Here is a 24,628-nt window from a genome sequence, read left to right as displayed (position 1 = left end):
CCGTGGAGCGGCCGGCATCGACAATATGAGGTCGTGGGTCGTGTATGGGTAAGGTAGTACGGTTCAAATAGGGAGTAGTCCATGGTGATTGGCGCTACTCGCATTTGGCCGGCTTGTGGATTGTTGATGCTCGCTGATTCAGGCTTGACCAGAGGTTTCTGTGTTTGATAGTCTGGTGGGTGGCAGAGCTGGGTGACGATCACACAAGGTGTAGTTTTAGTTTTGTTTTGCGTTATTATTAAGTATTATGTTCATTTAAAAATTAAGCTTACTTCTATGCGTTACATTTAATATTCGCCCTCATTTATTTTGTATTGTATTCTTGCATTATGTAAGTTTGGCCAAATTTACCCTGTTTTCTTCCAGTTACCGTCCCCGGCAGACAGGCAGCTTGCTCTCTGATTTATATCTTTAATGTAGGAGAAGTGACGATCAAAGTCTAAAGCCTGTATGTATGAGTTTCAGTCCGAGGACCTGGACTGAGGTGCCCATGTCCGTCGAGTGAGGACACTCTCCATGTCAGGAAAGGCCGTGTCAGCATTTTCCGTCGGGCGAGCTCGGCAACCGGAGGCGGCGGGTCGCCAACGGTCGAGACTGTCCGAGCAACACCGACGCGGAGACGGCAGGGACAGGAAGGGACTTGTGTTCGGATGCTGATACACGATTGTTGCGTTTAAAAGAATAAACTGCTAGATTTTGCGTTTGGTTTCTTTTTCATAAAACTGTGCTGACAAAAGAATTTTAAACGAATGTTTTTTTGTAAAATATCCAAACCTTTTTGAATTATTGTATGTGCCCTTTTTCCTGGAATTTTTATAATGTAAGAAAATAGTAAAAATGTAAACATTCAAAAATTCAAATTTACTTGTTTGTTCTGCATTTTCTGATTAGTCGTACGATTCATTCACTCTCTGAACAAACAAGACACTTTTAATTCAACAACTTTCCACCAACCAGTCGCGTAGTGACACGAGACGACAGTCTTTGACCCAGACCAGCTGATTTTTCTGCGAGAACAAAGGCGTTAAAATTACTTTAACTATCAAAAAAAGCGTCCCAACAAGATTCTTTGAAGTGTTCTGCTAAATTTAACTCAAAACCGCTTCGTTACGTCGATGCGTAAACATTTTCTCTCATTATAGCCTAACACCCCTTTGTTCCCATTATTGTGACATTCTTATTTGAGATGCGGTGCACAACTACAGATTGCGGTATACTGAAGTGAAGTAATGCCTTCCTGTGCTCGTTACTTCGGCTATAAACGAGACTTACGACCCATTTATCTAACTACGGACGGCGACCATCAGCGCCCATACAAATCGATAGCAAAAAGAACAAAAATTACAATGCACGAGACATCAATTACATTTTAAAATCGATGCACGTCATTTTGTATCATTAAACGGGAATATTTTATTACGACTTTTGCTTACTGTGAGTTATGGATTTTCTGATCGCGGCTGGAAAGTGCCAATGGGTTGACTTTTTTGGTGGAGGTTGAAAAAGGTAACAGCAGTGCAGAGGAAAGCAGAATGCGTCTTTATGATGCACTGTTATAAATAAGACCATCCACACTGTATAAATCTCACGTTGATGCGCTCTTATAGTTCTTTGGAACAGCAGAATTTCAAGGAATGGGACAGTAACAACATACGTTTTTCTCTGAAATGTCTGTGAACGTCTGGTTTGGGTTTGACGTTATATATGTTACATATGCAAAAAGTGTTTGAAATGTTATTCTCTTGAATGTCTCGAGAATATTAACATCGTTTTAAATTTATTTTCAGTTGCTTTACGAAATGATAAAAATATAAGTCACTCTTGAATAAATTTGTTTTCAATGTCTGAATGAAATTCTTTGAGGACTTTGTAATGCTGAACGTTACTTTAAAGCAACAGATACATGAGAACTAAGATGTCGTCCTACAGGAAAAAGATTTTAACAGAATTTCATATTGATCAAAACCATAATTATTATTACTGATGATTAAGAACGATAATTAATATGAAGCGATGAGTCACTTATGAATATATTAAACTTCAACATGATTCTGGCATAATGTTGAGGATGAATTTGTGTCTTCATTTTATGTGTTACTTGCAACCTAAATAAATTGAAGTCAATAAATTCAGTCTCTTAAAAAAAAAATGTTGACGAGGATTGGATTCGAACCCAATGGGCGCCCAAGTAACCCAATTTCCACATTTCAATCACTCGGCGACGACCTACTTGTTTCGTACGTGCGCGAAGTATCGGTTACGTAAAGCACATGGAAAATATTGCACACATTTTTCTAAAGTAATTGTGAATAACAATTACGGGAAATTCATAAACCAGAGTACTTTATAAAATTTATATTGTATTTAAAAATTTTGACGTGACGTCATCAAATTGTTGGTGGGAACGATTAAGACAAACCATCTACACGATATTTCTAAAATATATTTATCGCTCCGATAGTTTGATATTATCTGTTTAATAAACATCGCCACAAACACCAGTTCATATGCAACAGACGACAGAGGGCAGACAGCCGGAAACGGGAGATTTATTTTTCCATACTCTAGAGGCCATGAAATGTCGAGAAAACATGAAAGTAGCCACTCGCCGGATAGAACCTATTACAATACTTCCTTAGTTTACGCTTAAAAAGGTAAAAATATTGCAGTAGGATCATTTGGACAACTGCTTGCTATTTCATAACTCTTAAAATACTGAAATAGGAGTATGATTTATTGACCTGACACTTGCCGACTTTAATAAATAATCAAAAAAATGTATTCCACCCAAAAGCTATTTATCACAAAATATTATAAAATCCATTTTTCGTTCAACGTTACAGAATAACATAAATATTTCGTATTTGGCCGTTCACCCAATTTTTAAAGTACATGTACACAAGGTCTCTGAAAAAAAACTGAGCCATTAAAATTTACAGGATATCCCACATATTGCATCAAGATTTTCGGAAAAAAACACTTCTTCATTACTTGAATAAATGTTGGCAATTGGCATGTCTACTATTTTTAACTTTCACGCAGATGTATCTATAATTTAAAATTTTATGAAGTGATTATGAAGAGCAGGACTGCACAATAGCAGGGTTAGTGACGATTGTAAAATGATCTGTACCGATTTGCCTTCAGAAAAGAAAAGGCAAAAAATTATTACAAAGTAGCAAAACAAAACTCAATATAAACGATACCTACATATACAGAGTGCTCATTAAACATGGGGCAAAAATTCAGGGGGTTATTCCTTGGTGTATTTTAAAATTATTTTGTTCGCTTTCTTCCGAAGTCATATCACTCGATCATTAAACTTAAATCCTTTGGATTTTTATTTCTGAGACAATTTGAAAACATTAGTGTCTGGTGGTAGTCATTTTCAGCTGCAAAACGATCCAAGGAAAAAAAATCTTAAAATAACTCAAGGACTAACCTTCCGAAGTTTTGCCGCATTTTTAGTAAATACATAGTTTCTAGAAATGATTATAGAGTAGAAGTAGGTCATGGAAGCGTGCCGCCTATCACTTTATATGAACCTTATCAAGTGCCCAAGGACTCACGACACACGCATCTGTTTAGTTGGTTCCCTAAATACTTACATATTACAATAAAAAGAAACAAATTTATTATGGATAAGCATCACACTAAATGTTGCAAATGTTGACCATTTTGTTCATGACATATGTATATAAGTTCAATCTCTTTTTAATTTGAAAACTGTTCTGTAATATCCTTTCGTTATTATTCAATTTCATGGTGCAATAGGAACACCTGACTGTCTTGTTCAACAAGATAAACCATGTTCACGGTCTTTCGCTTCCTAAAAAAACACAATTTTCGTAAGCAAGCACCAAAAGTTTCTAAAACGACTGTTTTGTTGTTTTGAATTTAGATCAACGAGAATTACTGTAATTTACACTTGAAAGACGTTAGAACAATAAAAGCGACTAATTTAAATGGCTGTTTACAACTGACATTAATGGCAAGTCAGAACCGTCATAATGAGCTATAATTTCAGTGATGCAGGATTTTTGAAATCCATGTCCAACAACACGCTTAAAATCATTTGTAAAGACTCAGTTCGTTGAGGGTTCAACATTTGTTTCTGACCTCAATCTTTTTAGAAAGATTTATGGTAGATAAGCCAGAGAAACCCCAGTCAAGATAGTTTAATTAGAAGAGTAAAATTGAACAACTCCACCTACCTACCCACATTCGACGATGTTCATTGACAATTTGCACCACTGATAAATGCGACGACAAGAAACAAAGAAGTTTAATTTCAGTACTTACTTATGAATAAAAACCTAAAAACCTGGCTGAGTAGAGTAAATTTTGAAGGTAGATAAAAAATCCGAGAATGGCAATGTCTCTGAAGTTGAAATAAGTTCATGTTTTTAGATTAATTTGATTCTACTTTTCTTTGCTATCTTTTGAAACGAAAAGGGGTGGGATTGTTAAAAAGGTAAAGGTGACTTCTACGCTTATATTTATAGTAAGATCTTCTGAATAAAGTTTTCCAAGTAAATTATCAACTTTTCATGGAGAGAAATATATCAATTTTGATAAGTACATATAGCGCTAATACTAATAATAACAATATTGGCTTACATGGAACGGTAGATAAATTTGGTCAACGCTACAATAACAAGAAGTTTTTACCACGAAAAGTAGACTAATAAGTGGTATCGTCATCAGAGTTAAATAAGACGTAAATTAGCATACAAAAACATTGATACTGACAAAATATTTATACCAATACGCCATCAAAAACAATTTCGAGCTGGTTGAAGAATTAAGGCAAGTAATCGTCCCCCCAGATTCATTCTTTATCTCTTTGGACGTTTCTCATCTCTTACCTTCTGTCTCTCCTTCTGGTTCCCTTAAATTAATCAGTGATTTAGTATTTGAATGGCACTTGGCTGTTGCACACATCATTAATGTAATTAAATTACATTAGTCGAATTTATCCCAAAACAAAATTTCTTCAACTTTAATCATCCTTTTTATGAACAATATTCCAGTGTAGCCCTAGGATTAACCTTGTCTCTGCTTTTAGGAGAAACTTTTCATGAACAATACTGATACAAATATTTTATTATATCTTGACTCTCATCCAAAGTTCTCCCGATGGTCTCAACCTTTTTCTTAGATTTTATCAAATCTATCTACCCATCTCTCAATCTAGTTCACCTATAAAATTGAACAGAATAACTCCGTCCCATTCTGAGATTGAATAATTATTAAAAACAAGCCTTTTTATTTGATATTTATAGAAAACGCATAAATGCCAAGACTGTCATACTTTGGTCTTCTTTTTTACCATTTAACCCCATAAGTTTGAAGCTTTCAGTTCTTTTTTTTTCATTATTCCATATTCCCCTAAGCCATAAGGCCTTTGAAAGAAAACTAGATATCATTCGAGAAAGAGAGGTTAATATAATCAATTCCCATTTCACTGTCACGAAAATATTTGACACAGCTCTCTACAAATATAAACTTTTCATAACTTCATTCCGTATCTCACTTTTTCCCCATTTTACCCAACTTCAAAATTTTTAAGGAATCAGACATCGCTTTCAAGGCTACATCAAATCTTTTTTGTTTGTTGGTAAGAAACAAGAACCTAATTCCCATCTTTCCTCATTCACCACTTAAAAAATATAATTTTGCACATTTGAAGTGACAAAATTACTTAACAAAATTTTGAGATGATATTAAATTTTTGAAAGGTGTGAATACATAAAATATAGCTAGGGATTTACGATGTTGAGGATATTCTCTCATCGTGTCAAAATTTCAAGTCAATCAGCAAATTGTTTAAATGCTATCACTTAATTTTGGTTAGCGTTTTAGGCAAAGACGAAAACGGGACGTATTCTAATAGCTATGAAAATATTTAATGACCTTATTGCAATATTTAAAGTAAACTAGCTAATTAATAAATGGATAAAATTGCAGCCTGCTAAAATTTACCATGTACCAAAAAGCTATATTTAACAGCTTTGTTTTGTTTTAAAGCTCATGTATCAATGATGTATGTTTAAAAGTTTCATGTGAATTTAAAAAACCCGGATTGAAATTTTGTAGGTCGAATGACAGACGTTATTGTTGAACTGTCTGAAAGTATACAACAATTGCTATAACTAACGTTATTCAAACTTTGCTATGTTCATTTGTTTACTAGATAAAGCAGAATACGGTTCATTGTCATGGCAGACATAAAATCTGAATAAGTAGTTCAAGGATAGTCCATTAATGCTGGGGTCAATTTAATCTTTTATTACAGCACTTTGTCGATTCCATATCGAATTCCCTAATTCACAAAGCCCAGAATCAGATAATAAACTCTAACAGCATTAAATATTTACGACTTGTTTGTCACTTTTTCAAGCTACCGCGACACAGATTAGTCCAAATCATGAAAATTGAAATGCGCAAAATTACATCGGTTCGATTCATCAATACATTATGTATTTTTTCATGAGTTAACAAGACATCGATAATTTCCAGTTAGTTGAACCAGGAACAGTGCTAACAACTTCGCACCTCACTTTTTCATTTTGTATAGCAAGTCAAAAATTTTAATAGTGATCTGACTAAATTGGCAGGCAAGTCGAATAAGGCAGCATTTGGTCATTATAGAAAGTGTTCATTCAAAGCCACGCTTAGACGTACATCAGGTTAATGAGTTCCACAAAGGGACGAAACCAATTACCAGTTTAATACAATGGCGACGAGAGAGACGCAGCACCTCTTCAATATAATTTGGTATTCTCCATTAAATGTATTATAACTGTGCTTATAACAGCTCATCATTTATTCTCACCTCAGCCGCGCACATTAAGATCATCTTAACAACCTTATCACAAAGTATCATCTAAATTTGAAAAACACTTCATAATCCTGCCAATGTTGGCGTGCTTTTCGTCCGCTGAACTTCGGCCGGATTCGTCAACTCTGCTCAAGAAAATCACAACAAATTTTCCTCATTAGCATCGAATTAATATCAATCTAAACGGAATTAATTTGAATTGATTTTGTGTCTACGCCGTCGGTCGCTTGTACAAACAAACCTGTTTTTCTTTTCCGGTGTACCTTTAATTGAAAACCCGCGAGATGTGTCCTGGAATTTTCTCTCGAGTTTTTTCATTGAATATTTCATGAAGCTCGGTTTAAAAAAATAAATCGCTTTACTGAAGACGACCGTGCTCCAGTGAACTGTTATTGCATAAATTTGATTTTAATATTATTAAACGCCAACAGGGCGAATCCGGATTATACTTTTTAATTGCTGTTTTCCAACGTCGCTTTTTCTGAAATGAATGACGATGAAGATGAATGTGCTACCGTCTAACAGTCACAATACAAAAGAGATTCGTCATCGAAGTATTGATTGATTGTGACGTATCAAAGTCTTAAATCAAAAGAACAATGGCTTTGTGGTGTTTATTAGGCTTACAGGTTCGAACAAGCAGAGTAACCACGGGTGCTCTCTTGTTATGTGCATATGTTACAAGCGCCTGACGATGACGCCTCTTTCTGGTTTACAATAAATACTGTTGATGTGGTGGTACGTGCAAATAAATGGATGCGTTGTTGGGACATTTGTTTTATGGATTTATATATGATGCTATAAAATCTGATACGGCGGATGAATGTGTTGTTAATGGGCAGATGCAATATTAAAATTTACTTGTCAATAAATTCCTCTGAGCATGTTTTGACGACGTCTCTAATTAAATCGAGTCTCTGTACAAGTAGAATGAATGGCATGAGATAGTCATTTAAACTATAACAGGAGACAATAAAGCTGTAACATTCATTTGGATTTATGCGATATTTAAAGGAACTCGAGCTATTGTTAAGAATACGCTCTGCGTGAAGTTTTACAGCTGATTCAATGGTCAGTCGTTAGGTCAGTCTGTGGTATATGACACTAAGAAACAAAGAATAGAAACAAGTGTCAAGACAAATGTTTAAGGGACTATAATTCCTCTGATTTGTGAAAAATTCTTTCAAATTTATTTACAAAATTTCTTTCCAGGATACTCTTAAATTGTTTAGGTACTGAGTGGTATAAAAACCGCATAAGAAGCAAGCGTGCGTGAGCTTAGAACCGACGCTTCATATCCACTCTTCAATTATTGCTGGAGCGCGGATCATGCATAATTGATAACCAAAAGTTTCTGGGCTTTTCTTAAACTTTAATTGGACTTTAAAATGAACGAATAATTTTTGATGGATTTTTCTGGTTTCGTTAGATTTTTACTTTAACTAGCTGAAGTAAGTGACAAACAATTATATTATTGCTATGTGAATTACGGAATCTGATATGAAATCGACAAAGTACTACAATAAAAGATTAAATTGACCCCCGAATTAATGGACTATCCTTGAAACACTTATTCAGATTTTATGTCTGCCATGACAATGAACCGTATCTACTTTATCTGGTAAACAAATCAACATAGCCACGTTTGAATAAGGCTAGTTATAGCAATTGTACTGTTCTAAAACTGCCAGGCATTTCAACAATAGCGTCTGTAATTCGAGTGGTAAAATTGTTGGAACTTTTCTGGAGTTTTTCTCGAATTACGTCACAAAGTCGACGAAATGCACGTCCAAAATATGTTACGCCTGTTAAAGTTTGTTAGTTTTTAACACGATCTCTGCAATGTTCGTGTGAAATATTACGTTCTTCATTAACTCGTAAGCTCTAATTTTGTCCTTGAAAAGACGACACAATTATTTCAAATATTATTCCAATAAACACTCTACCAAGAAATCACATCTCGAAAAATTATTCTAAATCTAACTACACAAGAGAAACTGTTTCATCAACATCTACACCAGCCTTGTGGGTCCAATTTCTGTCTACCAAACGAATTTATCTTCTTTGTATTATTATCTGTTATAAAGAAGAAAATGACTCCCAATAATATTTTTATCTCAGATTTAATTAACCCAATTCAGTGTTTTAATCCAGAAATGATTTTCATTCGCCAGATGCTAGACTCTTAACAGCTTCTTGAAGTGACACTTTCACTGGAAATGACCTTTCTATCTGCACATTATCCTTATTAATTTCATTTCCGTCAATATTATTGCATTTTATCAAGATCATTCTCATGAACTAATTGTTTAGTTCTCGACCACGATACCCAGCACTTCCTTTTGTCCTGTTAACAACAGATTCATGTTCATCTTCACTGTTATTTTAAATGTTTCAATCTGAACGCTCTTCAAGTGGCTTTTCATTGTTTTCTGCAATAAGATGAACATCAGTGTAATCTTTGTTGTTTGTACTCATGTAGATCCTAAAGAAGTGACACAAGTTCGGCAACGTTTTCTGCCGTAATTTGCTTATATTCTCGTCTGATGTCAATTGATGTGTGTTTCTTTTTTCACCAACTCAATTTTATTGAAAACTACGCGATGGAATTTTATTTGTCTTCTTTTCTTGTTGTTTATTAATAATGGATTTACAGAAGCTATTGATAACGTAATTAATTGCCACTTTCAGGTTTTTTTGGACGTTTCATGGCTCCTAAAGTTTGAAAATATAGGTTTCCGTCTATCTGTCTGTCTGCCGACCATCTGCTATGTGTCCGACGTCTATGTCGATTTTTATTAGACAGATAATCACCGAAACTATAGGGGATTTGTTGGACTGTACTTCAAGACCGAGGGAAATTATGTCGAAATAACATTTGACCTATTTTTTATACAGGGTTATTCAGCTAAGATGACCCACTTAAGTCTTTTAATATAGCGACTATAATACCCACTACAATTGGTTCTAGCTTCAACAAATATTTTAAAGTTAACTGGAATCCAAATTTGCCTTCAAATAAATTTCAAATATTTCTAAATGTCAGAAATTTGTCAAATAAGTATATAGCTTATTAAATTTGGAAAAAAATTATAACGAAACAAACTGAACTCGTTAAACAAAGATTTACAAAAACTCATAACACATGATCAATGTAACCTGTTTCCTTCGGAAGAGTGTAACGAAGCAAATTTTCGCGGGCCGAAGACCGGGACGAATACCGATAGTCGGGGACGAATTGGCGACCGCCACGCCGACGCAGCCGGAAAAGGGTTCCATTCAGCCGTGAGAAATTGGGGTTGAAAAAGGGAAACCTGAAGAATAAAGTTTAGGAGATTTTGTAGAGAGTGTGCTGTGAGTGCAAAATCCATCCGACTACCGATCACCGTAAGTATAGTGAACCAAGAGCTATAAGGTTATATGGCCATCATAAAATCATCCCATTGTGTCGAAGTTAAGTTGTTTACAATAGAAAAGGGTTTAGGGTCGTAAATAACGAGTCCACTACAGCTCGACCGGCTCTTGCGGTTTCGTTCAGGGACGGCTTTCATTAAATATGAAAATCCACACTCCACTATTTCTTTGCTACCTGCAGCCGCTGAGGGTTCCGAAATAACCACTCGCTTTGAAAGCCGGCCCTGTTAAATATGAGCAAGAAATGTTTAGAAGATGATTTATTGCCAACCGGTAAGCTTAGTGCGAACCACACAAAGGGGGTATTTATTTGCGATCAACTAATTTTATGATGGCCATATAACCTTATACCTCTTGGTTCACTATACCGTCTAGGTATCCTCCACGTTTTGAACGCGCGCAAGATCAGTCAAAGCCTAGCACGTGTCGTTTTCCGCCGCCGCGCTCCCCTATCGTGTCGCCGCGCAATTCCGTTACAGATCCACCGCCCCTAGGACCAGAAGGAGCCCATTCAGAGGGAAATCGCCACCAAGGAGCCTAGAACTACTGTGCCTTGTTGTTTTTGCTTGTTTCTTCAATTGCAAATTATTTGATTTAGCTGCAAGATTTTATTTTAGGAATCTTTCCGGCTTTAGAGTCAGCCCAGTGCTCGCTACTTTTCAGGAGAAAGAGCTGGCGCCCGAACACACCGCTCCCGAACTAAGGCGCCACCCCCGTGACGTGAAGGTGACCACATCGCTTAAGCCAACCAGGCGTGTTTCGTTTTCAGCAGCACTAGTCGGTCCAGGGCGCGGCGCTGAGGTACGTCACACCCTCCACACGATATCTACATCGTTTATACAAGTCTGAACTTCAAGGATATCAGTAAAAGGTGCTTGACAAATCAGCCTCATCTTATCCAGTTATCATTAAGTGGTTGGTTCAGGTAACTTCTAATGGTTCTATGATTATTGAACAGGCGCGCCTTATGGTTGCAACAAAAAATCTCCACAGAGCAACTGGCAAATTTTCCAATTGCTAGCAAATCTTTCAGTAGAAGCTGCAAGCAGTTTTGGAGTCAGTTCAGATTCACAGCTCGTCATAAAAAAAGATCAGAAATTCGATTACCCATGATGCCCAGTGCGGATTCTCTTGAGCACAACAGTGCGACTTATGCTTATTTGCAGCACCATTCTTACTGAATTTTGCTTCACATTAAATAATCCATTTTCCATACAAATAGGACTTTGTCGCAACTGATTTCTAACAAAGTAGCAAAAGTTTAGCCTCGCAAATAATTACTAGATTGGAGATCATGCACCATCTACATGCGGTACAAATGAACTTTTTTCATTTTTAAAAATCTGCAAATTCAAAATTGGCCAACACCTGTTTCTTTCTCTAATTTCCATACTTCTTGAAAAATAGTCGCACATTTTTTAAGAATAAAGACAAAAATCCCATCCCCGTCTTTGGTAAAATGACTCAAGTTACATAAAGTTACCATAATAGTTGATTGATCATAAATATGTAAATACGTTGGTTATTATATCTATCAAAATCGTTCAAGAGCACACTGCTAAGACACGATGCAGAACTATCATCTATGTACGCAAAAAGAATTTAACTCGTTACTCTGGAATATAATTTTTCTGAACCACAAACACGTTGTTGTTTAGTCAATTGTATGGTATATTTTTCGCATGACCTTGCTTGACGTTTTCTTCACTTTGATATACTACGATTATAACTCCTCGGAAATGATCCAAATGCACCGAGATACAAAGAAGACATCAAGGTCGAGCGTTTGCATGAACAATCATCGAAAGTGTGAAATTTTTCTTTCTTATAGGTCTCAAAAAATCTTTAAATGTAGAAAATACCTCGTTAGAGATGCATAATTAAAGTAAAGCCAGGTAATATAGTTTGCACTGATATCGGGGGTTCAGTCCTTCATAAAAGTCATATAAAACGTTTGAATCAGGGTTTCTCTTGAATACAGAGTCTAACTTTGTTGCTAGACAATTTTCAAATGCCCCTGGAATACTTTTCAGTCGATGAAATTTAAACGGTTTTGTATGTTAAGTTTTACAACAATTAGTTTGCACTTTGTACTGCTGGGGGCTTTATCATTTAATAAAAATACAAAATGTTTTAAAGGGTTGAAATACCCATATACCCGAAAAAAGTTTATTTACATACATATTTTATTTATTTACGGGATATTTCATTTTAACAATAGTAATAATCCAATACAATTTATAGAACAAACTTAATAATAAAGGCAATCTATAACATATAACTAAATAAATAAAGAAGCTGACGTGCTAGATCGTAACTTATTTTAGCCAAAAACAATAAACCTATAATATAATTAAGCACCCAAAATTCAAAATAAAATGTTCCTTGTTGAATTTCTGAATTTTGATTTTGAAACTCCAAATACCCCTTGGGAGCATTGGCTGTTCTGACTACTCTCGTAGCTGCATAGTTAGGACCGGAGAACTAAAGAAACAAGTCCGACAAATAACTTGTTTATTTCTGAGCATCCAATTTTGCCACAAAAAACTCTAAAAAGAAAAGTGACATCAATAGTAAGTTTGTTTGCACTCTAACGTATCTATATTTATTAATTCCTGTTTTGGTATGAATACCAGGGGCGGCTGGTACCAGGAGGCAGATGTGTCTTGGATAAATGATGTGTTATTCTGATGAAGTGCTGACAAAAGCGGAGACGGAAGCCAACTCATGGTTCATTTAGACGTTTTGTTTACACCGTTGCCATGGAAACCGTGCGTCTAGTCGCGCTATTATGCTGAATTCGAGCCCTGTTCATCAGCAGTAACTGAACTGACGGTTTTAATTTTCATTTTGCGCGAGTGAAATTGTTTGATTTTAAATAAAAATAATGAATTCGATTGAATATTTAATAAAAATTCGTCCTGTGTCACGATTTTTGTAAAACATTTTAGGGAGAGCCACCCCCGATTTATTAATAAAAAAAAGTGTTCAGGACAAAACGAGAGACTTTCATAGATATTTTAATAAACGTAACACGTATAATAAATATTCATGGATATGCGGTTGTGAAAAAAATTGGTCTAAAGAGTTTAGACAGTACTTCCCTCGCTGTCGGAAACTTGACGACTGCATGCTTATTGTGTTTTTTTTCTCATTACATTTTTGTAGTGGGAATTTAAAAAAAAAATTGCGATGACGTCATCAACATTTTTGCAAGGACACGTATATCAGTTGGGATAGATGTAGTGTAATACTAAGAATAAAATTATTATATTCTCAAATTTTCGGGAAAATGAATTGGGTCGTTTTGAATATTGATTTGTAATAATCAATAAAATAACGAAACAATTTACTCACGTATACGTATCAGAGGCAACTGAAAATCGTGTATGTATAAACATTCTTAATTTAAGATGACAGGCGTAACAGCATACGTGAGAGTCAAACAGAGAAACTGTAAACAAAACGACCATCGGTTTTATTGCTTCGACTTCCGCTTATTATATAAAACATTGGGTTTTATTTTAATTCTTGACGGTGAAATTCACAATTGGTTGATTATAAACATGTCTATTTCACATTCGCGGAACCAAGTGAGCCCATAAAACAAATGCAGGTCTGTAATGTTAAAGTCGATATAAATCAGCGTGCTACCCTTATGTTTCAACCGAGTTTTTCCTTTAACAAATTTTGTGTCTACCAAATTGGGTTGGTCGGGGTGTAATACTAATAATAAGTGTTGCCTTTAATTTAATCAATAAAATAAATTGACTTCATTAATTTTTTTGAACCACCTCTTAAGAAAATCTAAAAAATATGAATGGAATGATAAATCACAAGTACAAACTCATCATATTTTTGCATTTTATTCAGCAAAATTTGAAGGTGACGTCATCAATTTTTTTAGGAGGGATGAACAAATACATTTTGAACAAAAGTTTACCATGCTTATAATAACTTTAAAATATTCCCAAGATTTCAAAGCATTCGGTTTTGTAATTCCTGATTAAATCGATAAAATAAATTCACGCCTTCATTAATTTTTTTGAGTCACCCTGCATATGCAAATCCAAAAATATGAATGGAATGATAAATCACAAGTACAGACTCATCATATTTTGTACATTTTAGACACGATTTATTCGGCAAACTTTTGAGCTGACGTCATCAGTTTTTTGTAGAAGATAACCAAATATATTTTGACTAAAAATTTATTATGCTCTTTATAACCTTAAAACATCTGCAAGATTTCAAAGCATTCGGTTTTGTAGTTCCTGATTAAATCAATAAAATACATTTACGCATTCATTAATTTTTTTGAGTCACCCTGTATATGCAAATCGAAAAAATTTGAATGGAATGATAAATCACAAGAAGAGACTCACCATATTTTGTACATTTTAGATAGGATTTTTTCAGCAAAATTTTGTGGTGACATCATAAATTTTTTAGGGGGGACGACCAAATACGTTTTGATCAAAAATTTACCATGCTTATGATAATTTTAAAATATCTTCAAGATTTCGAAGCATTCGGTTTTGTAGTTCCTGAGTAAATCAGTAAAATAAATTTACGCTTTCATTTATTTTCTTGAATCACCCTGTATATGCAAATCCAAAAAATATGAATGGACTGATAGATCACAAGTACAGACTCATCATATTTTGTACATTTTGGATATGATTTATTCGGCAAACTTTCGAGCTGACGTCATCAAGTTTTTGGAGGGGATAAGCAAATATATTTTGACTAAACATTTATTATGCTCTTTATAACCTTAAAACATCTGCAAGATGTCAGAGCATTCCGTTTTGTAGTTCCTGATTAAATCAATAAAATATATTTACGCATTCATTAATTTTTTTGAGTCACTCTGTATATGCAAATCCAAAAAATATGAATGGAGTGATAAATGACAAGTACAGGCTCATCATATTTTGTACATTTTAGATATGATTTATTCGGCAAACTTTCGAGCTGACGTCATCAAGTTTTTGGAGGGGATAAGCAAATATATTTTGACTAAACATTTATTATGCTCTTTATGACCTTAAAACATCTGCAAGATTTCAGAGCATTCGGTTTTGTAGTTCCTGATTAAATCAGTAAAATAAATTTACGCTTTCATTTATTTTCTTGAATCACCCTGTATATGCAAATCCAAAAAATATGAATGGAGTGATAGATCACAAGTACAGACTCATCATATTTTGTACATTTTAGATATGATTTATTCCACAAACTTTTGAGCTGACGTCATCAAGTTTTTGGAGGGGATAAGCAAATATTTTTTGACTAAAGATTTATGATGCTCTTTACAGCCTTAAAACATCTGCAACATTTCAAAGCATTCTGGTTAGCAGATTAAAAATTAAATTTCAAAATGTTGTTTTATAGTTTTGATTTTTTTTCCAAAAATCTGGACGTTTCGGGTGAAAAGTCGATTCAGAGTTGTAAACTACATGTGTAGGACTATGTTATTTTATACAATTGAAAACCCATTTACTATGTACAATTTTGAAGTGACGTCATCGCATTAGTGGTGGGGATGATTAGACAAATTTTGGTTAGCGTTTTACCATCTACATGATATTCTTAATATAAGTACAAAATTTCACAACAATCGGTCGAGTCCTTTCGGAGATTATCTGTCTAATAAAAATCCGGGACGGCAGACGGACGGACAGACGGACGGACAGACGGACAGACGGACAGACGGACAGACGGACAGACGGACAGACAGACGGAAATGGGAGACCTATTTCTTCGTCTTCTAGGGGTCATGAAAGATCGAGAAAACGTAAAAGTAGAGAGTCGGCCGACGGACTCGATTACAATACTTCCTTTGCTTACGCTCGGGAAGTAAAAATAATAATAAGTTAAAACCATCGCCATAGATTAATACTGGCAGGGATGATCTAAGACACGAAGATATGTGGACAAATACTTTTTTACTTTTATTGAATGCATTTTTGTAACGGGTGATCAAAACATTTTTCGGATTAGAGTTGGTCATGGAAGTATTTGTCATGTCTTTGATTAAAAACTGTAAAAGCATAACCTTATTTTAACCTTTTTTAAAGTTTAAATATTTCCATGGCCAACTCTAATCTGAAAACTTTTTGATCACCCTTTATTTATTTCAGTTACGCAATTTCGTTATTCAATGCACACATTCTCAAAAATGTATTCTAGACTTTCTCAACTCCTCTAATAAGTGACGTATGAAGCAGATCACTAAGACACAAAATACTAATTTAAGAGAATCCATGGACAAATCCTTTGCCTATAGAGTAACCCAAGAATTTTATCGGATTTATTGATAGCAAACTGTCTATCCTGAGAAAACTTAAATTAGCAGCCATAATAACTCCACGCATTGCTGTCACCCTAACTAAAGGAGTATTGTTTATCCGTTATTTATAATTAATATTATTTCTACTTTTAAAGAAAGTGATCTGAAAACACTTTTTCACCTTTAATTCGATTCCATTATTGATGTTCCTCCTTTTATACATACAATTCAAATCTTCTGGAGTCTCCCAATAATCCTTTAATATATTGATAGCTTTGTATAACTTGGAATCACCAAAAAACAATAAAATATTAGAAAACCTGATCACAATACAGATGTCATTAATAAATAATGTAAATAACAGTGGGCCACAGTGTGAGCACTGCTGTGTCCCTGAACTAACGTTAACAGGACTGGAAATATGGCATCCTATCTTGACAAATAGCTTAGGATTGACTGATAAAATTGGCACCCACTGAACACAGATGCTATCAAAAGTCATAGCTCTCAATTTAAAGGTTAGAACGCCATGATCCACCAACCGCCTTGGCTAAGTCGGCATAAATCGAATCTAGCTGTTGACTTTTTTCCAAAGCGTTTGATGTAATTTTGATAGTAGAAAAAATTAGTAACAGTCGATCTACCTTGACAAAACCCATGTTGTTGTTCTAACCCGATATGCTTACATGCCATCCCTGTTGCTTTGATATAAAAAAATAAAATATCCACTCGCGGTTGGTAAATTTCAATATAGGTATAAGTCACACGCTTCTAACCATTTATCCCATCGCGTCATCACGGAAGTTAGTGGAAGAAGCATTCCGGGAAGAGCTTGTTTATACGGATAGGGAAACTCGTAAAGGAGCTTGTCGTTTTTTTTAACCAGAAATCTGTCATCGACGTCTGTAAAAATTCAGTAATATGATGCAGTGCAATATGGAACATATTGGGGTATAAGTCCTTTGATGAAGAAAATATCCATCGTGTTTAGTCGGCAACCGAAGCGCGATCGTCTGGTTGTCGTTGTCTTAGCAACAAGACATAAGACACAATAGTTTTCAATATGCATTCCAGTTTTGTATTTTCATATAATAAAGTTATAATAGCAGGTTATGGGGCCACATTATAGGCTGGGTACTATGCTCCTGAATTTTGAGACCTAGTAATGGCCTTTAATAGCTTTTAGTAGGAGGGGTGGTGGGAATGGTTGCTGTCGAGTTTTCTGTGTCTAACGCATAAAAAGTCAGTAACAACTTGCGAAAAGGCGAGCGAAGCTACTCCTTTCAATTGGCCAATGAAGAAATCGGAACGGTATCGTCCAAGTTGCGTCCATTAGCACAATAAGCTCGCTAACCTCGCAAAAAATTTCATCCACTCTCGGATCACCGTCCGGCTGTGTCTTTTTTGAAATTGGTTTATAAATTTGTTCTGAGATAACGACCATTATTTGATTCAGAAAAACCCTTCTTTTTTGTAGTACCTTTAATTTTCTCCAACGCATTGTTTTTCGGGTCATAATAGTTGTAACTATGTGACATTTACCACAGCTTTCCTGCGTTAAATTGAAAACACCCTATTTCAGTTTCGGAACTAAATTATACGCACCAGCTTGCGACAAATATCGCACGTAACACATTTACTATCGATCGACATTATTTCACACACAAAACACATAAACTAATTATTTCTGTAAATTAGCCTGCGATTTAGCATCAAAAATTTACAATTATCTGGACAGTACTTGGCACTGTGTTATTAAAGCGCCTCACGGATGGTTTATTATTTTTCACTAAAACTCTTCTAAGATATTAATGCTATTTTCCGTAAAAATTAAAAAACAGCTGTCAAGCAGTTATTTTCGCCAGCCAATTTCGCACGTTTGTAACATAAAGTTGTCGTATCTCAAACTTCAAATGAATTCCTAGGATTTAATTAGAGTCTTTCAATAAAATCTTCTGCGATTTTTTTCCGTTAGGTCATTACCACCTTATCACTCAACACCAACTCACCGCCTCTACTTCGTGCGAACCTACACATCTATTTTCAGGAACATGAGTTATTTCTAAGTCAAGGACTCTCCATTGATTAAAATCCACTTTTAAAGCATTTACAATTTATTTCGTACCGTGCGCGTCCATCCATGGAAAGACTGAGTAATTTAATAAAGCAATAAATTGTTACTTCTTATTAAACAAATTGCTTGTCATAAATTTAAATAGCTCTTTGTTTGCATAATATTTGCATGCATGAAGTCTTTCGAAGACTTTCCTTTCGGATAAATACGTCGTTACCGCTGAATAAAACGAAATTCCATCGGTGGTACCTCTTCGTGATAATTGGTCGCTAGAATTTAAAATATTTTTTCTCGATTAAGGCCTCGAAAATCGATTTCTAATTAATTATTTTTATTCAGTTGTGTGTTTAATTTGCTTTGATGTTACGAAACAATCCACATTTTATGCCCCAAAATGTTAATTAGAACGAATTTCTAAACAAATAAAGCGAGCTGAATTGATCTTTTACAGTTTAATGACACACACATACAGGGCCGCTCAAAAGTATGGAACCGGTTAAGATTTCGAAAATGGTTAATGACAGCGCTTTGAAATTTTGCGTAAGCTACATACATTCCAACAGTACTACGTATTTTTTTCAAACATTTGTTCTCATTAATTTTTGAAACACAACGATAACTTGACTTTGATTATCAAGTTCCTAGCGGTATAAATGGAAATCAAAAGCATTGGAAGGGGTTGTTTTGATTTCCGTAAAATTATCTAGATAATTCCGCATCAAAAAAGAAGCAACATATTTTGCTTTGTTTACTTTGCATCCATGAAGACTTTAACTACACGGAACAAACGATTACATGACGTGACACGTAGTCATTATAAAAATAATTCTATAACGTTCTACAGAAAATGATAAATGGTTTCAGTTTTTAAGGAAATGATTATAGTCTCATATTTCAAAGTAACATTATTTTGATGGCAGCTTGGAGGCAGATACGGTTACAAGATATTCAACGAAATTGCTATATCTATATACTACTCAACATGCCGTTAAGTTAAGCTTCTACGGCATGTCGAAATCGTTGAAATAATTAAGTAGTTAAAACATTTTTAAAAAGTGTCCAGTTAAGTTTATATGTTAGAAGGTAGATACAAAACTATTAAAAAAATACATACTTTATATCTCTAAAACCCGTGCAAAACCATGTAGAGTTCAGAATATTTAACCAGCTCCACTCTTTTGGGCGAGCCTGTACCTCGATTAAATCCGACCACATTTGCCGAAGAATGAAGAAAAAATCGAGCTTCGTCTTCTCATTTCTTCATTATCGGCTTTATAAATCTGACGCCTGATCGAATACGATTGGAAGATAATCCACGGGTTGATCGTGTTATGTAAATAAAACAAGATCCCAACCCCTGTTTGTTCTGAATGCTAATCTTGCGATACGGCAACATGTCAAGCCATCTCGTAACTCTTAGATTTGACTGGCTGGGAAGGCCGTTTTAATCTTCCCAAACTGTCTGTCCCAACGTTTTTCGCATTTATTTTATTTATTCACGAGGAATTTGTCGCTCATTCACTGCCCATTCAGATCGTATTTGCTGTAGGACAAGAGCGACCTCGGATGGATAGCTCACGTCGTAGCCATTTTCGGTCTTTTCTGTTGTGAATTATTGGCCAAGTTGTGTTTTGAATTTGGTGGTTTATTTTACGTTTATTTCACTTGGAATTGATGTTAGCTGTAACGTCGTAGGGGAGAAGCGAAGTCGGAAAAATTCTACTCACTGTCAAAGTTGTTGGATTTATTTCGATCGTTGGGAAAATTACACTTTTCTAAAATTGATCTGTTTGTTTTTCTTCGAGCATATGGTCGTTCGGAGCTGTAACGACGGGTTTACAGGGATAATTTGGCGAACCCACGCGCAATAATTAACATTTTAGTTCACCGGTGGTTATTTCGTCTTAGGTAAATACAAATCATTATGTCGAAAAGTTTTATTAAACAAACATCATTTGCAAACAAGTTATATTGGATTAACAATGTGGTTTTGTAATATAATATATTTGTGAAAACCAAGGAAATATAGTAGAGAACATAAAATTAACTGATTTTCTTTTAAGAAAAGAAAAAATAATTTCACCATGTGATAAAACTGTTAAAGGAAAATCTGGCTTTACAATTTTTATCTTGACAATATGACCCAAAACAACAATTCAAAATGTCAATAAATATATGAAAACTATCGTGAAATTAATTTCGTTACAACCATTTTGACGATCTGTGTCATTTAATTCTAATTTTCAAACATACAACACTGTGATTTCTTGATTATAAACAACGTTTTATTTGTAACTAACAGCAAATTGACAGTTTCTATGAATTTGCTCACATCTACGCCGATGTTGTTCAATTTGTTTGTAAAAATTAATAATAATAATTAAAAGTTTTTGTTGCTTTTTAAACAAACGTGTGATATTCATGTTAAAAGTGGTTTTAATTTGTTCATACTCACTTTTAACATTCATACCATAAATAACTCTTTTCGAAAATACATTTTCTTTGAACTATTGCTTCAATTCCATATAATTTATAACTAGAATGCAAAATTTTGGGCGGAACACGTTAACACAATCTATCAGAGAGACATTGACCAGTTTATGCCAGTGGTTATTCCTATCATTACTTATCTCAAAACAGAATTAAATAACAAACACCGCTCACGTATGTACGACTAGTACAGTTTCCTCCCCCTATATTCGTAAATGGACCCGTCCAGACGCGTTTACTTCTACAGCGACTTTGACGGTGTGTTCTTCTCAAAATGTTCCCAATCTAGTAACCTGCAGGTTGCTGCAACAACCAGTGTTTTTGTATCTTTATTTGTTTTATAACGAATGAGAACTTCGCTAATGAGTTTTACTAATTCTGCTATTGGAGTCCAAATACAGTTTTACACTGTCGACGGCTACATCAACACGTTACAAATTACTAATGCACTGTTGTCCAATTTAGCACCCTTGTATTTTTTGTAGGTTCAACGAAGTGTTTATTGATGGCAAGCTTGCATGACACTTTGCTTTCCAGTTATATAGTGGTTCTTAATTGTGAAGGAAACGTGCCATTCTCGACTATGTTTTACCGATGATAACATTATTATTAAGTTTTACAGTTTGGGCTGTTTTTTCATAGACGATCAAATATATGAATTTCGTGCTTAAAAACTTTGCACTTATATATCACAGTTTGGCACACAACGTACAAATGTTTACCTCTGGTCAGAATTTTTAAGGTTATTAACTAATTATGTTTAGCGACATTTTCATTTATATTTTCTAGTGGTAGAAACTCAGGTATGATATTACAAAAATCATTGAAGTTTGTTGTTCCAAATTGTAAAGACAGTAAAAATTTGTAAAAATATATGTTATATATAATATATTTCAAAAGGGTGTAGTCCACATAAATGACAATATGCAATATATTTAAAGCAAATGACCAACAAGAAAACACATATTGTCAATTTCTCAGTACCCACATGCTCAACTTCGACTAAGTTTATGTTTATACTAGCTGACCCGGTGAATTTCGTTTCACCTAAAATTTAATTTTCAATCTGCAGAACCGAATGCTTTGAAATCTTGCAAATGTTTTAAACATATGATAAGCATAATAAATTTTTATTCAAAATATATTTACTTATCCCCTCCAAAAAATTGATGACGTCAGCCCAAAATTTTGCCAAATGAATCCTGTCTAAAATGTCCAAAATAGGATGAGTCTATACTTGTGATTTAGCATTACATTCATATTTTTTGGATTTGGTGATATAGGGTGACTCAAAAAAATTAATGAATGGGTCAATCAATTTTATTGATTTAATCAGGAACTACAAAGCCGAATGCTTTGAAATCTAGCAGATATTTTAAAGTTATCATAAGCATGGTAAATTGTTTGTCAAAATGTACTTGCTCATCCCCCCCAAAAAATTGATGACATCACCTCAAAATTTTGCTGAATAAATCCTATCTTAAATGTGCAAAGTATGATGAATCAATACGCATGAATATCTTTTTAGACTTGCTTATATGCGATGTCTCAAAAAAATTAATAACTGAATCAATTTATTTTATTAATTACGTCAGCAACGGCTCACTCCATTTTCTCCGAAAACTTTGGGAATACAATACTGTTATTTTTCAATTTTCATTTTACACTAAATAAAATAAGCCAGTGAAATAGAGAAAGAAGGTGGGCGGGACTAAATTTAGCTTTTTTCTAGTTTTATGAGCAAGCAGTAACCCCGCCCACCCACCCCTTCTTTATTCCAGTGACTATCCTTAATATTGTTCAGTCCTAGATCAGCAAGTTTTAGCCGCGCCCACCCACTTTTTTTTTTCTTAGAAGATGTCATTTACCAAAATCAATCTTTTCTTAACAAGTACTAGCCCCGCACACCCGCCCTCTATTTTCTTAGAGGGTATGTCGTTTGCCACAATCAGTTTTATCTTAGCAAGTACTAGCCCCGGAGGCTGTTAAAAAGACTGTTAATCGTAATTTTTTTTTGTAGTATTTCCCATAACATTTGTTTTTTATTTCTGAAAAAAAAAATGAGCGAACGGGTGAGTGGGCGGGGCTAAGTTTAACTTTTTCTTACAGAATCTTCTATAAGCAAGCAATAGCCGGCTTACCCGCCCTTAGCAAGAACTACATGCATCAATCCGAGATGATATATTTGTCCTTGCAAAAATGTTGATGAGGTCATCACAAAATTGTGTAAAGCAAAAATTCAATTTGAAAATGCTGGATGTTTTATTGTACTTTCGGTGCGAAACAACTTTCGACCATTTTTTTTTCAAAGGTTTTTAGCGGTTTCGCTAAGGTCGTTTTGAGAAAATAAACAAACTGTTACAGGAGAAACAAAATCTTTGAGATAATTTCGATACTCATCCAACTTCACTCCGTCCAAAATTCAAATACCAGTTTCATTCCCAACAGAACTTTAGCAAAATAAAAATACATACTGCAATGTTTTCCTCTTTTCAATTTAATAGTGAAATGCAAAATTTTAGCCTCAAAAATGTACTTGTCGAAGTATTTTTATGGCATTTTCAACTTTTCTCAAAATATATACGCCAGACTAAAAGGATTGGAATGCCTTAAAAAAAAAAATTCAATGTATTATACAATGGGATTACGTGAAGTATATGCCCGCAAATATGCGTCAAATTTTCTTGAAGCACTTTGTATTAAAAAAAAAAAACAGAAGACAATATTGATGCTAGAAAATAAAACAGTTCATAAATTTAATAATTACATTTTTGACCTTTTGTTCCGTTATATTTATGTTCGCTAGATACAGTAGATACAGTTCCAGCAATTTGAAACAGGTGTAAAAAATCAATAAAAATATTTTATTACTGGCCTATATTCAATCAACGAAGTGAAAACAAAAATCACACTGACACAGATAAAACCAGAATGATCAGTAAAAAATTTATTGGCGTTACTGTACACAACCGCCTCCGCGTTACGCCACTGGCGCCCACCATTCTCGTCAGTAGTCTTCGTTTGTATCGAATTCCCATTCACCTTGATGTTTATGTCGTAAAATAATATTCCGGTTAAACGGTACCAATGGTAAACGATAATTGAAGCCGTTAGAGCTACCATGACAAATGGAATTCGGCGTGCGAGGTACTACCCAATAAAAAAAGGAATAGAGCGGGTTTTCATGTAATCCGATAAGAAACAATTTATCAGATAGAGAGTAACAACAAGCAGTGGGTGTATTTGTATAGAGATGTTCACACTGACTGGTCCATAAAAACCATACTCACTTCGAGCGGATATGTTCCTGGCGCTTTGACTATCTTTGACTTTGGGTCGTACATCATCCCGACATCAAACAGAACAAGGGTTGCCGCCGCCCTGAAATAAAGAAACATATTTTAATGCAACGGATCAATTTGAATAACGTGTGGCAAATTAATTACAAAGAAGGTGGGGCCCAATTCGGCCAATTATTAAAATGATTGATCACTCTATACGTTGTAAAGCT

General features: G+C 34.6%; 1 protein-coding gene across 1 annotated transcript in view; it reads right to left on the bottom strand.

The window, feature by feature from the left end:
- The window catches only part of LOC135144828 (thrombospondin type-1 domain-containing protein 4-like), a 387,796-nt gene that overhangs the window by 247,547 nt on the left and 115,621 nt on the right, over window positions 1–24,628 (bottom strand). The window contains exon 2 of the mRNA XM_064076929.1: window positions 24,408–24,498. Within this exon, the coding sequence (XP_063932999.1) occupies window positions 24,408–24,498 (91 nt within the window). The remainder of the gene's footprint in view (window positions 1–24,407; window positions 24,499–24,628) is intronic.

The sequence above is a fragment of the Zophobas morio genome, unplaced genomic scaffold (genome assembly GCF_036711695.1).
Source record: "Zophobas morio isolate AGI-343-1 ecotype UQ-CSIRO unplaced genomic scaffold, CSIRO_AGI_Zmor_V1 ptg000108l, whole genome shotgun sequence".
Classification (NCBI taxonomy): domain Eukaryota; kingdom Metazoa; phylum Arthropoda; class Insecta; order Coleoptera; family Tenebrionidae; genus Zophobas; species Zophobas morio.
Note: the sequence above shows the minus strand (reverse complement) of the source record. Positions and strands in the feature narration are given on the sequence as shown.